The sequence below is a fragment of the Lytechinus variegatus genome, chromosome 13 (assembly GCF_018143015.1).
Source record: "Lytechinus variegatus isolate NC3 chromosome 13, Lvar_3.0, whole genome shotgun sequence".
Taxonomy (NCBI): Eukaryota; Metazoa; Echinodermata; class Echinoidea; order Temnopleuroida; family Toxopneustidae; genus Lytechinus; species Lytechinus variegatus.
In genome coordinates, this window is record NC_054752.1 from 2,336,282 (window position 1) to 2,351,856 (window position 15,575).

Genomic DNA, 15,575 nt, shown 5'->3' on the forward strand with positions numbered 1-15,575 from the left:
ACCAATTTTGATGCTAATGAGTTTGTTTAGGCTATTTTCAGCATGGATTGAGCTGAATTTATTAGTTTCCTTCCCACCATGTTCAATTTCATAAGGAAATCGATTTGTTCTCCGCTATTTTGACCAATTATTGGAAGAGTCTTGTGGTATTATGTATGTTTGTATTTCAATGCATCAACCAAATTTTACCTTTAAATGAAAGTAGTTTCTTTTATTAACACAGTTGAATGTATCTGATGTAGGTAAAGAAGAACCCAACATGCGAAGTTTCAAGTATTATGTACCGGACTCCTGCATTTGAGACTCTTGCTCATCCCCTCATATCTCTTTCTCAGCCATGTAACACCAAAGCCTACCCTCATAATAATTGTGCACAATGCCTGGAGTGTAGTGGCCCAGTGGATTAGTCTCTGGACTTTGAAACAGAGGGTCGTGGGTTCGAATCCCAGCCATGGTGTAATTTCTTCAGCAAGAAATTTATCCACATTGTGCTGCACTCAACCCAGGTGAGGTCAATGGGTACCCTGTAGGAAGAAATTCCTTGAATGCTTGAGCGCCTAGGCAGCCCAGCTAAAGCCGAGGTAATAATAGTAGCAGGGCCCGCACGGAGAACAAAACTGGAGTGGCTTCCCTGAATAGATATACCTGTATTATCATTATATTATTATTATTATTATAATTATTATTTTTATCTCATGCCATGTAACAGAAAATCTCACGCATAGCTTGCCTCTGAACTTGGTGTCTCTGAAGAACCCTCATTCATTTAGTATAAACCGAAATGCAAATGGAAAGGTGATTATAGCATTATGAATACTTCTACATGAATTGGCAATAGGACCATGGAACCGTGTGTGAAATAAAACTAGAAAGGTGACACCTTTTTATGACTAATCCAGGACTGTAACTTGTCATTTTGGTTGTATACAAAGTCTTGCCACTCCTTAAGACACTTGTAATCTATTTCACATCCCTCTTCTGAACTTTCTTGCAAAGTTCAATGTTCTAAAGCTGCCATAATCAAGTTGTAGGAGCACAGCCAATCTAAATAATGAGAAATTGATTGAAATACCTGTTCAAATTTATCCCGACGTGTCGCTACTTACACGTGCGTGCTGCGTTGCACACTGCCAGCAGATTGGGTACATGTGTTTTGGATATTGTTACGTTAGCTGGTAAATTTATTCTTCTAGTAATTTATTGATTGGTGGAACATGATGAACACGAAGCATGTGCTGGTCGAACGCATTGAAATGAGTCTTCTTGTATTCTTTCATGGCTCAAACTCGTCAGATCAAACAGGTTGTTTCGTTGGGCTTGTTGGTTGCCATGGGTATTGAGTTTTTTTGAAGCATTGTGAATGACATGAATACTTGTGCAAACAGGACTATGGTAATTAATCACACATCCTCATCCTCCGCTCAAGTAAGAGGTGCGCTGGGAAGATATCCAGGAGGTTTTTAGTTTAAAAGCATATATGGTTTGAGAGAAAGGGAGGGGGAGGGAGATGAAGACAAAATAAAAAGAAAGAAAGAAATTTCCACTTTAAAAACAATCCAAATCAAATACATACAATATAATATTATGTATGTAGCAATGCTAGTACATGTAGCTGGGATCATAAAAAGCACAAGTAATAGCTTATTACGGTTAGTAAACATACAAAGATAAAACAACACAAATGGTTACAGTGTAGAAAAAAAATGCAAAGAAAGAAAGAAGGGAGGGGGGAGTAAGGGAGGAAGGAAGGAAGACAAAACAAAGAAAAAAACTAAAGGAAAATGATATTTACTTCCCCCTTCTTATATGTTTATAGATGGAAAAAGACTGTGTTCAGTTATTGTCAAAGAAGGGTTAGGAAGTTTTGCTACCTGTATCTTAATTCTTAACATTTATTTTTAGTGGTGCTGGAACGTTCTAAGCCCCTGCAGCATGAAGTTTAGCGATTGATTGTGGGATTGATCACTACGATTGATTGCATGGGTTATTGTGTATGATCAAATGTAAGAATCGGCCCCAAGAGCTTTAAGCAACAGGGCCAACAATGGTCCAATGCCACTCAATAAAGGATATTAAAATAGCAAAACATTCCACCCCTTCTTTGACAGATAATTAGGTGGAAATAAATATATTTCAAAGTGAGAAGAATATATATAATAGTAAACAAGATTATTACTATCATCTATATTTTAACCTTTATCTTCCAAATGTATTTTCCAATACATTTACTGAGTTGGAACTTCCTACAATGAATTCTATCATTAAACTATTATTATGTTTCATTGTCCTGAGGAATGTTCACTGTTATTGGTTTTACCATGCTATAAAAATATTTTTAAAACATATATGTTCATATTTACTATTATCGGTTTTAATGTGATTAATTCTTTTATTGTTGTTAAATTATTATTTGGTTTTACTCTTTTCAGGAACGTTTACTGTTATCGGTTTTACCGCGCCATGTCGCCATGGAGATGAAAGCCGACATAGCGAACAAGAGAGAAGATATTCAGTTCCACAAGATTTACATTCAAAGGCATCAAGATGTCAGGTGAGAGGATATGTCTAGAGGATGTTACCTGATATGCTTTGGTGCATAGTTGAGGCCTTTCTGGTTCTGAGATATTGTTATGTGCCCGGGGGGGGGGGGCACTTACATTGACGAGAGGATACCTTGTGCGACAAAAAAGACATGTAAAAAGGATGTCTTTTTCAAGATAGGGCATGTTACGTGCGCAACGTAATAAGGGTGTCAAAAACACTAAAATAAAGAAAAAAAGGTATCTAGTTTGCTAGGAAAGCTATACTTGTTTAGGGTCAAATTTGTGGGGGTATAAAAAATAAGACTAAAAGTTTTATAAAGGATGTACTTTTTGCACCAACACAATGTGTTTATCATGTTTGTGGAGTCCGATTTGCGTGAGGTGGGGCCATGATAATCCTAATGTAGGTAAAAGGAAAACCGACGACCGACGTCCGTGATATGACAATTAAAATATCTCTGTACTTGTTTAGAGGGTCAATTCAGGGAATACTTGGCAAGGGTACTGTTTTGTTTTCAATACCGGTACTTGTAAAGGGTAGGGTTTCACACACCAATACTTGTTAAGGGGTGCATTTTCAGAGTGTGGAAAATACTTGTTTGGGTGCTTTTTGAGACCCCATGGTCGCACGTGGTATCCACTCGTCAATTGAAGTCCCCTCCCCGGGTTGTGTGCCATAGAAGATGCCCTATAGTGGGTACATTAGGAGAGCATATGATCTTAGATCCTAGATTACTCATCATTTAACAGACTTAAAGACTAGAGGGAGAAAGGTGCTTTACCACTGGAATTTATATACATAAATTAGGGTACTGGATCTCCCCCCCCCATCCCCGGAATGTCTACAACCCTAAAAAAAAAGACAAGGAGAAAAAAAAGGAAATGCAAATCAAATGAGGTCATTTAAAAAAGATACTATATTGAAATTTATCAAAAATTTTGATTTTTAGTGTAAAAGGTAAAATGAAAAAATTGCTCGCTAGCTCATAACTTTTCATAAATCTTTCCCCATCTGCTAGGTTTTGACCCACAAAATTGTTGGCTTGTAATACCACTCTGCCATGTACATGAACAGAAGTTTCACCCTTACAGTTTATCTTTGAATAAGAAAAAAAATGTGTCTGGTATTTTGGGACCAAAATGACCTGTTGGCCGGCCAATATCCCTGATCGAGATTGGAAAGGGGTATTAGAGGACAAATTTACTTGAAGTTTTCCCGTTCATTTGTTCTCCAGAACTCTAATACCTTGTCGCCTTGCCGTAAAAGAAGAGGAATGCGTTAATGACGGAAATGAGAGCACACATTTTATTGATCGCAAATAGTGCTCTCAAGTGGATATATTTGCATGGACTCATTTTCCCCTCCCTTACTGTGCTTTGTAGAGTGTATGGCTTCGGTTCAACGTGGAAACCCTGATATCAAATATTCAGACTCTTTCCTCCTTAAGGTGGCTCTTTTTATAAAAGCATTTCTGGACTTACAGACATGCTGTTTTGTGGCAATAACAATAACAATAGCATAAAAATTAGGAAGGCAAAAGCTAAACCAGAAGCAAATCTTGTAATAACTAAAACATAAAGATATACAGTATTATCTAGTATACTATAAATATCACATAAAAAGAACACAAAATATAGGAGTAAACATGAGATACTAACCTAATCTTTACTACACCTGAGAGAGAGAGAGCAAGTGGGAACGATTGAAAAGAAAAATACCCTGATATCAAATCTTTATTCATAAAATAACACTCTTTTTATTTTTCTAACAAATGAATAATCTGCACTTGAATAAGAAAAAACACAAGTATTGAATTATATTTGTGGCCTGGGAAACTCTTAGAGCAACACTCTTGTTACTTTTCCACTTAAACCTGTTTTCTTTCATTTTTCCAATTCATGTCAGAAGTTCAAATTTCACAACCAGGAAGAAACTACAGCCCTTGTGTGGTATAAATTTCTCACAAGGTGAAACATATATTACAATTATCTACACCTAAAATTCTCTCTGTCAAATAGAATAAGCAAGCGTAATGCTATATCTATAAGATTTGAAATATTAATGACACCTTTACCTGCAATTGAACTCGTAACCCTAGAAACTCTAATTCTTTTTGGTGTATTTTAACCATGTGAAACATATACTGTTTGTTGCACACTCCTGTTTTCCAGTTCATTTACGCCTTGATATTGTTTGATTTGATTTGATTTGAAAATTCTGAAGGCAAACTATATGTGGGTGTTTATTTTTGGAATACCATGACACTGTAAAAGATATATATATGTGATTGATTGAGTTGAAAACTCCTTTGAAAACAACAAGCAAGAGTTTACACTGAGGCCAACCTGGCCTGCTGCAAATAACACAGTGTTTAACATTGTGATCACAGAGTGTTCACATGGTGGACTATTATATGAAAAAAATTATTCGCACTATTAAATTGTTCAAATTTAACAGAGTGAATATGTTTTCACACTGTGGACACATTGTGGCTGTTCACAGCGTGTTCACATGGTCGACTTATGTGAATATGTGACTCACATTCAATGTTGAAATGCTCATATTTTACAGTGTGAAGGTGATTTCATATTGGGTTCCACACTGTGAACACACTGTGGCACAAACTGTGGGAACTGTGTTATTTTCCTGTAAGGAATACTGAACTAACACATGAGTATTTTAAGTCTTGTTCTGAGCATTTGGTTTTAGTATGTATATACACTCTAAATTCCAAGACCAGCCAAACAGACTTAGAGTTAGATCTAAATCTTGTGGATTTAAATGTAAGGCTAAAGGACCTGAATTTAAATCTGTTAAGATTTAAAAATGAAAATAAAATCCAATATTTGAAAATGAAAATAAAATCCAATATTCAGCTGATCACTATTTACAGCTTATTTTGGATTTACATAGTGTAGGAGGTCATCCAAGCCTGCAATCATAAATGCAGGCCTGAAGTGGAGTCGCATTATAATGTGAGAGGAACCTTGTTTGCTATTGGTTGATTTTATGACACATTCATGCTTTATTATCTCATAATGAGCAAACTAACTAAAACATGGGTCACCTCATTACAGAACCTATTCTTAGGGACAGTTATATAACTACCTATCTATTTATAGCCATGCTACTATTAATAACGGGATGTTTATATTTAGCAACCTATTTTAGAACTAGATCATATTAAAACCTCAGAATTATAAAAACAATTAGATAAAAATAGATGGTTGAGTGACAAAAATATTTGGTTGTCTTGATCACTATCATCAGATAGTTTCATATTATGACTGTCCTTGTAGAGCAATCATATTCAGAATATGAAAATTGATTTTATGTGATTTTATTTATCTTACTCTAATTCGCTTTCGTTGATGCAGTTTGTTAACATTTCCAAAATCTTACTCTTACAAAAAATAGTGATGGAGTCACATTGAAAAGAAAGCTGACAGGTTTCTAACGTCAAGCTTACCTTTCATTTTCATTTAATTCCGCTTTGGTTATGATTACATATTATTGATGTGCTGCAAGCGAATGTCTCGCCGAACGAGACCAGAATATGAATACCTGCCCCCATGGGGAGAGCTAATACTGGGGAATATGTAATATAAGATACATGTTGATATTGATGATACATCATGGGGGACCTATTGCTTGATCTTGACCCCCTCTCGATGACAGTTACCTGTCAAGATGGATGAGATTGAAAGGATTGATGAAGAATCTACAGTGGCAGCATTTGAGTCTTTTTTTAAATGAGAATCACCAACATGGCTATTTTCAAAATGCCAACATGAATGGCCCGTATTCAGCACCTCAAGTTTGAAAAGTTGGATTTAAACTCTGGTTTGAAATAGTTGTTAAGGTATGAGAAGCTAATTTTGACCCAAATCTATAACAGTCTAAGTTTAATTTTTAGCACATTTTGTCCCTGATGTCTGAAGCGCAATTATTTAATCCAAAAAGGTTGAATTTATCGCATACATTCGTAATTCCGAAGCTTCGTTATTCTGAAGGTTCAGATATTCCAAAGGTTCGATATTCCGAAGGTTCATATTTCCAAAGGTTCGTAATTCCGAAGGTTCGTTAATGCGAAAACGAAATTAGGTTCGTAATTCTGAAGGTTCATTAGTCCGAAAACTGAATAACGAACCTTATTTCATTTTCGGACTAACAAACCTTCAGAGCATCAAACCTTATTTTGTTTTCGGAATATCGAACCTTCTGAATAATGCCACAAATGTTTGGATTAACAAACCCTTTTACGTTTTTGGATTAACGAACATCGAGGTATAGGCAATTTACGTGTTTCGGAATTACAAACCTTTGGAATAAAGAACCTTCGGAATTACGAAGTGTAACAGAATTTATATCCAAAGATTAGAAGATTTTGACTTTTATATTTTGATGTGTGTAGTAGTTTTTTTGGGGGGATGAGCTTTAACTCAACCCTCATGTATATACTACCAGTATTCATTATTCTTTAAAAAATTGTTTTCAGAGTGATAGATCGCAGTCACTCCACCTCATGTTCCTTTTGCCTCCCTTCTTCATTCTCTCTCACTTGTCTCTCTCCCTCTCAACATGACTCTCACATATTATAACCTCCTTGGTCTCACCTCCATTATCCTCTAACTCTTGTTCATCTCCAGATATTCTCAAGCAATCCCACTTTTCATTATGGCGTCTGATTTGATATATCTCTGCCTCGTCATATGAATTTATTTTCACATCTCCTTCACCACTTATCCTCTTTCCTATCCAATACTCCATTATCCTTTGTGTCATGTGTACTATGTGATTTACCTTCTTTTAATGATCACTTTGTTTCGTTGTTGAGGTTCCTTTTAAAAACTATATTGGATTATGATTTCATATTTTCTCCTGTTGCTTGATCAAGTTAACCTATCCCTGTAAGATATTGGAGGATATTGATAAAATTCTTGGCTGTCATATGAACCTTCGTATCAGTCAATTTTGGTAAAAAAATTTGATTTTGAGAATTTTTGCATAAAATGAAAGTACAATTCCATCTTTTTAGAACTAAATTTCTAGGCAGCAATCTGTTTCATTTTTGTGAGATATGAGAAGATTTTTCACAGCGATGCCATACAATTTTTTAATAAAATGCGCAAATCCCATTGAAAACATGTACTGTAACAGAGCGATACGACGTTTTGACTGACCGCGATTTTTGGTCAGCCAAACCTTTGTATTGGCCCTGGGCACTGCATTGACTTTGCACGTGAAAAGTGATTTGACATTTTGACTGATTGTGTGCATTGAAATCATGGTCAGTCAAAACGTCATATCGCTTTTTCCCTATGGCACTTTTGTACAGGAAAAATCTAAGCCGCTCACGCCGAAATAACTAGCAAGTAGCTCTTTCACAATATTTTCTTGGATCCTTAGTTTTGTGTAAGAATAAAGATACCAATGTCAAGTAATTTTCTGTATTTTTCTAGCAATGATGTGGTAAGGCTGGGGAACTAAGTTTGAAAATTATAGTAAACTTTGAAGTCAATTTTCTTGAAATGGGTTTGCACCATCGTTTGTGTGATACAACAACTTTTCGGATACTGCCGACGAAATAATTCGCTTCTCCTTACAATGTTATTTGTTTCCTTGTTGATGTTTTTTTTAAAACATCCATTGGATCATGATTCAGTTCAAGGTTCTTCTAACATACAAGGCTTTCAATGGACTCGCACCATCATACATCAAAGAACTCATTCAGCCCAAGACTCAGACCACTTCCATCTGGCTCCGTTCATCAACATCAATTCACCTGCAGCTAGCACCAGGTCCACGCACTAAGACACGCTACGGTGACCGTGCTTTCTGTGTGTGTGCCCCCAAGCTTTGGAACGATCTCCCTATGATAATCCGTGATTCTCCTTCTGTAGACACCTTCAAGATCAGACTCAAAACATATCTATTCAATGGACTGTAGTTTGATTCACTAATTCCATGTCACCCATCTGTTTTCTTTGTTTATTATAATTTCTTGCAATGTAATTTAACGTAATGTAATTTAATGTAATATTATGCAACGTAATGTGATATAATTCATTTATAATCCTTATACTTGTATTGCTTTAAGATATAAATGTTAAGCGCTTAGAAACTATTGTAATAAGCGCTATATAAATGTACATTATTATTATTATTATTTATTATGATTTTATATTTTCTTCTGTTACTTCTTCAAGTTACCTTATGAAATACTCTGTGGGATAATGTAGAAAGTTGAAAGAGTAACTGCTTCTCGTTTTATTAATGTTCTCTTTGTTTCTTTAATGATCATGCTTCTCTTACACAATTTGATTGGATTGGGATTCAATATTTTCTCTTGTCAATTCTTGTTCAAGTTAGCTCGTAGAATACTCGGGCTAAAATTTCCTTAACCCCGTACTATAGGTGGGGCTAAATTGCCATTTAGCCCAACCTATAGTACGGGGTTAAGCTTAGCCCACTTTCTTTTTACACAGCATTTTTGCAAAGTGGGCTAACCCCAACTTTAGTACGGGATTATTTGGCCCTGCAAAAAAGCAGGGTTATCCCTTGCGGTGCTAAGAGCGATAGTACGGGGTTAAGATCGCTAGTGTAAAACGAAAGTGGGCTAAGCTTAACCCCGTACTATAGGTCGGGGCTAAGGAAATTTTAGCATGTGTAAAAAGGGTACGAGTGAAGTACTTGTACTACGAATGATCGACAAAAACCACTAGTCCGGGGTTAGCGAGTTTCGTGTGTGAAAAGCAAGCATTCCTTGTCCGGGGTTAGCAATAACAATTTGGCATGTGTGAAAAGGAAAAAAAATAGTACGGGGTTAAGGATAGTACGGGGTTAGCGATAGTCCGGGGCTAAGAAAATCCTGTGTAAATAGGGTATAAGATAATGTAGACCATTGATGAAATAATTGCTTCTTTTTTTTATCATTCTCTTTGTTTTCTCGTTGATGTTATTTAAAGAAAATGTACATTGAATTATCTTCTCCTGAAAGAGAGAGAGAGAAGGACACTTAGCAAAGCATCAGTTTTATTGCATTAACAGAGACACATCATAAAGACTACTCCTGATTTTCTTTTTTTCTCTCTCTTCTATTCTCTCTTTTGTTCTTTTCTAAGGCTATGCATATAATCATGTGCAGATTTCAAATGTTATTCTCACCTAAATTACCAACATGGTCCTTTGGGATATGCAACTACAGTTCCCCCTCTGTTTTCGTAAGTCAGATAAATTCATCGAAGATTGGTAGACTTATGATGAATCCTCTCAGTGCACAGTATACTGGTGAACATTTCCAAAAATGAATTTTTGTTTATTGGAGACATGTTCTCTCAATATGCTAGACTTTCATATCATTGTATTTTAAGCCTTGTTTTTTTTCTGTCAAGCAGTGGCCAAAGCACCGTGAGCTCATTTTTTCATTAAGTATGACTTTCACTAGGTTCATAAATATGCAAAGGTTTGCAAAGAATACAAAGAGTTATGATTGATCCGATCAATTTCAACTTTAATTATATGGAAATCCATCTCGGTTATAATTTTCTCTTTAGAAGATTTGCAAAATGAAACATAGGGAAGCATACTTCATTGTCAAGAAAACAGTGAATCTATGAATATACCATCATATTTAGAAAATATTTTGAACAACCTGTATTTTATACCCCTTTCATAAACCCAATTATGCGGCTAATAGCAGCATAATTTGGTAGTAAAATCGGAGGAGGACCAGAGTTATCCGCATTATTTTGATGCTGCTATTATCCTCATAATAGCAGCATCGGGACCAGATTTTGACTTTATGAACGCATTTCCAAATAATGCGGATAATTGCCATGGTGCGGTCACAAGGTCACCCTTTTCCGACACCACCGCATCGGAGGGGGCGTGTCCAGTTGTCATGACGATTATCCGCCTTTTTCAGGACGGGCGCTTGTAAAAATAGTGCGGATTATTTTCGGAGTTTGTGAACGCAATTTTTATTGAATTATCAGCATTACTCTTAGGCGGCTAATCGGACAATGGGTTTATGAAAAGGGTATTAGATGATGACGTTGCTGGCCTTCCATAGGTGTGGTTGTAATAAATCAATTATATTTCTTTGTAAGACAGGGCCAGATGTCATTTAAAAAATGGCAAGGTCCATCACATTTTACATGAAAAAAATGTGCCAAGAGCACAAAATACATGCAAATCGTTGCCTTACTTGTAAATTAAATTGCTATTGAAAATAAGTGAGAACAATTGGCTTAACATTTGTGTGAAATACCATCTGTGCAGTTGTGTGTGAAGTGGATATGACCCTCGGCAATTTGAATAAAATCCTCATCATTTTGGTTATTCCCATATTCCCATAGTATGTAGTAATCAATGCATGCATCATTGTCAAATCAATCACTTTTAGTCAGTTTCTTCTGTTATTCGATCTCGCAGACAGAGCTGAAGTTTATAGTAAAGTAATTGGAGACACTTCATCTCAAACACTTTTAATCAAGAGAATTTAATGGTGAATAGAATGTGTAGAGGATTGACAAAACACTCAAGACATGAGGTGGTTTCAAACCGCCTCGATCACAAGAATCCCTGTTAAAGTACAAAAACTTTTTTAGGCTAAAAAAATACCCATTAATTATTTCTGCATTCACACCGACCTGAAACATATCCTTCTGGATAAATTCCTGAAGTTAGGAGCATGCGCAGTGTGGTCTGATATGCAAGCAAGGCGCGAGATTCAAAACCACTAGCTCAGCAGCCACCCACGCGCCCGCGCCCAACTACACGCTGGGCTAAAATTTCCAGTAAGTTGCTTTCATATTGCCAAAATACCTGCGACCTTGGAAAAATCCCTGCGAAAGTTCTTGTAATTTTGCCAAGTACCTGCTATTTAGTGGGTATTTTCTTTCGTGGATATTACGCGTAATTTGCTTTGACATTGCCAATATTACCTGGTATTTTCTGATCGGGTAAATTTCCCGATCAGAAAATACCTGGAACTGACGAACTTCGAGGCGGTCTGAAACCACCTATGGTCTATACTGTCCTGGGAACCTAATCTTGATTGGCCATGCACTGCTGTTTAAAGTGCTGATATTATTTGCCCATAATGCTCTCCCTTATCAAGCATTTGTCACACCTTGGTCATGCTCCAGTAATATGTTCAGACTTGAGCTAAAACTTATTCAAAGTAACATGGAGCAAAGTGTTGTGTGTAGTTGTGAGGTGAACATATTGGATTAAAATGAAATAGTAAAAACCAAGGCAAAGTTGGTGAGAGAGCTTGGTGTAAAGGGGCTTTCGAGAATAAGACACCGTTCTCAAAACGCTTTCTAAAACTAGTTTACTGTAAACCGCTTATGGAAACGTGTTTGGATGATCACATTGCTAGCGTTCCCACTTGATCACACGAAAGTGGTTTTCTAAACCGCAGCGATTGCATTCTACACCTGTCGTGTGGAGTAGCGCACTCAAAATGTGCAAAGATCGCTTCATGAAGAACGGTTGTGTCCTCACTTGCACTAAAACCAGTTTACCGAGGCGAAGCGATCTTGAAAACTTCATCACGAGGTGCTTTTCCGAACTAGTTTGGAAGATCGCTTCCGAGACCGCTTTGACCGTTCTCACTATGCGTTAAACTAGTTTCCACAAAACTAGATTTCAGGAAACTAGTTTTAGGAACATAGTGAGAACGGTGTCTAAGAAGAGGAAGAGTATTGAAACAAGAATTGGGAATAGGAGGAGAAAGAGGATAAAGAGAAGAGAAATATGCAGAGAAGATGAACAAGGAGGAGAGGCAGGAGTGGGGGTAGATGATCAAGGAAGGTTGAAAAGGAGAAAAAGATGGGGGTGTGTGGGTGTGTGTGTGTGGAGGGGGGGTAACGATGGTGATTTCTTCTCTTTAGTCTTTGTTACATGTCTATATTAAACATTAAACACAGTCTGGGGAGTGTAACTTTCATAAAGGATTAAAAAGGAAAAAGAAGAAAGAAATAGGAGAGAAAAATGAAGGTGAAAGATAAGAAATAGGGGTGAGTATGCATATAAGCCTTCACTTCTATGCTTTTAATCCACAAACCTACTTTGATGTCCAAGGCCCCTTGCATTAAATATACTATTATGGTAACTTTGCCATCCAATGGTAAATGAAATTGTAAGGCTGACCAACAGCCAATCACAATCAAGCATTCCATGCAAGTTACCATTGTATGGCAAATTTACCATAATAGTAAGTCTTATGCAACGTGGCCCTGGGCTTACTGTTCACACTCAATGCCTGAATCAGCTTTGTAGTTTTCATGCCATACAAAAAAGTTTGTAATTGTCTGAACAGGGTGCAATGTCTTGCTCTGTACCTCTTTTTCCCCCGTTGGCGATTACCAATCGATTTCCCAGCCTCTTTTTGTCTTTACTTGATGCTAACGATCTCCATTCTCCAGGAACGGCACATCTTCAAGTTTCTATGATCGTCACTCCCGTTGCTTTTATGCATGTGTCCGGGATCTATTTTCTTGCAGCTTGGCCGGTGCGTGCTTTCATACCTCTAAATGTTTGCAATATTTAGAAGAAGACAAGGAAATTGGTAGGACACCTGAGAATGTGCCAAGTATGTTGAGGGATATCATTATCATTGTTGAAGTAGGCTGTCATTCTTGTGATTTACTTGTATTTGAGTCATGTGAAAGCATGGGCAGTGCGGGGGGGGGGGGGTGGTAGTCTGCATGCACAGACCCTTGGCTTCACAAGTCGTGTAGTGCATAAATCAGAGTCTGAAGTAGTGAGACTATACCTGGCTGGCTTTACCATCTGACACAGTCCGCATTCTGAAGTCGGGTTTAAGTATGGATAGCCAATTGTTAAATAAATCAGCAACGGTAGAGATATATTTCAGCTCATTTGGCTCTCAAATCATTCATAATTGTCATTGGAAGTATAAATAGATGATTGTCTTCACCATCGATGAATCAGGAAAAAGCACATTAAACATAAGAAACATACAACTTAATAAATTTTTTGACACTTTTGGTTTCCCATAATTTTAGCACAGAGTTAGACATTGGTCTAAGTTAAACCTGACTTCAGAATACGGGCCATAGAGTTTAGCATCTAGTCTTCACTGTAGACATGGTATAATTGTCAAATACGAGTCTGTACTTGAAGACTAGGGACAGGGTGCAACTATGACTTTACGATTTTACAAGTAGTAAAAAGAGAATAAAACTGGAGAAGGAGAGGAAGAAGAAAAGGAATACAGAGAAGGAAGAAAAGCATACCAATTTCAAGTATAGGTCATGCTACTCACTGTCAGGCAACTTGTTAAAACTCTGTGCCATGTATATGAGCAGGAATAACCTTACAATGATGCCATGATGCATCTTTTCATTTCAGCTTTCCTGCAGTCCCCATTCTTTTCCACGGTCACTATGATGACTTATAATGAAAAGCTACTTGCAGGACTCCTTTGGAAAAGATGCAACTGTGTATTCCAATTGAGAAAAGAAAATGGTAGTTTTGCCCCTCAAAAACAACCTCAGGCACAGTCCCTGTGTGAAAAGCATCGGGATGACTGCATTCGTTGTTTTTCCTGAGCTGAGGTATAACTTATACCTCAGCTCAGGAAAAACAAAAATTTCCTTATACCGTATAAGGAAATTTTTGTTTCTGGATGGAATCTTGGAAGATGGTAATTTGGGACTTCTATAACAACTCATAGGCCTACACTCTTCAAAAATAGAATACTAAATGAGCACTTTATGAGACTGTAGGCCTATTGTAACTTAACTTCAGGTGTTGACTTTCAGTACTTGGGGGCTCTATTGAGCAAGTCATTTACCATTTACAGCACTTCAGGTGATTCAAATCTATATCAAATTTAGCCAAAATATTTTCTTGTGTGTCTACTTGAACATCATCTCAGTACTGCTTCAGTACCTGTTCCGTGCTCTTTGCTTAACACCACACCAACTACATATAAACGTGGACCCGTGAGAGCTTGCTTGGTTTTTTTCTATGATTTGTTCATTCCAGAATGTACTTCTTTTAAAATTCCAATTTTAATAAAGCCATTAAACTCAGATAGATTGTTCTGGACTGTTGGGTATGTATGTTTAAGCAGTAACTTTATATCTGAACTGCTCCTTTTAAAGTTACTGTCTGCAACAAAAACCAATACATTTACTTAGTGGTCTTAGAAAAAAAGTTATCATAGACCGTATTGATTGCACATTTTCTAGCGAAGAAGAATTTACTATGGCAACGAATTTTAAGATCAAGGAAAATTTGAATGAGTTTCTGCTTTTGGTAACATTGAACTTCAAGGCAAAATCAATAACTTTTATAGTAAATTTGTCCTCTTTAGATGCTTGTACTAGGTAGCTATCATTGAAATCTGATGTGATATGCAATGAATTCCAGCCCTAAGCTGATATGCTTTTAGTTGATTTTAACAGCAAGTCTTCAGGGACCCTTATGAAATGCGGTGAGTTTTATCCATGGAAACTGCCTCCTTGATGCTTCTACGAGCCAAATACCGCCAGACGCTGTCTCGAGATAATGTGCTCCTATTGTCCACCGCTTTTCCACTCGAGCGAATAAATGCATAAATTCTCGTGGGCACGCTGATGAAGTGGCACAGAGCTCATGATGTTTTAGCAAATACCACCACATGGCCCGAGGCCTGCGCCTCCCAACAATCGATAGCGGTCTCACCATAAAGAAACGATAATCAGCCGAGACATTTCATAATTAATTTCTTTTCTACTCTGTATAGTGCTATGCTCTCGATCACATTTTCCTCATTAATCACTTCTAGTGCACATCATATGCCACATTGTGTAAGCACAACTTACTTTATCTCTATGGAAAGCTTTCTGAAAAGTTAAGTTTATGGGGTTTTAAAAGCGCCCCCCCCCCAAAAAAAAAAAAAAAAAATCAACCAAACCACAAATTCAGAATGTAATGCTTACATTGACTGTTTTTCTAGTGATGTAAACAAATATTTCTTTCTTCTTCTTTAGTTACTATTTTCCATTCTT

At 36.9% G+C, this 15,575-nt stretch overlaps 1 protein-coding gene across 1 annotated transcript in view; it reads left to right on the forward strand.

Moving 5' to 3' along the window:
• LOC121426119 (adenylate cyclase type 5-like) overlaps nt 1–15,575 on the forward strand; it is a 124,119-nt gene that overhangs the window by 26,033 nt on the left and 82,511 nt on the right. The window contains exon 2 of the mRNA XM_041622287.1: nt 2,430–2,551. Coding sequence (XP_041478221.1) covers nt 2,469–2,551 — 83 coding nt within the window. The 5' untranslated portion in view covers nt 2,430–2,468. The remainder of the gene's footprint in view (nt 1–2,429; nt 2,552–15,575) is intronic.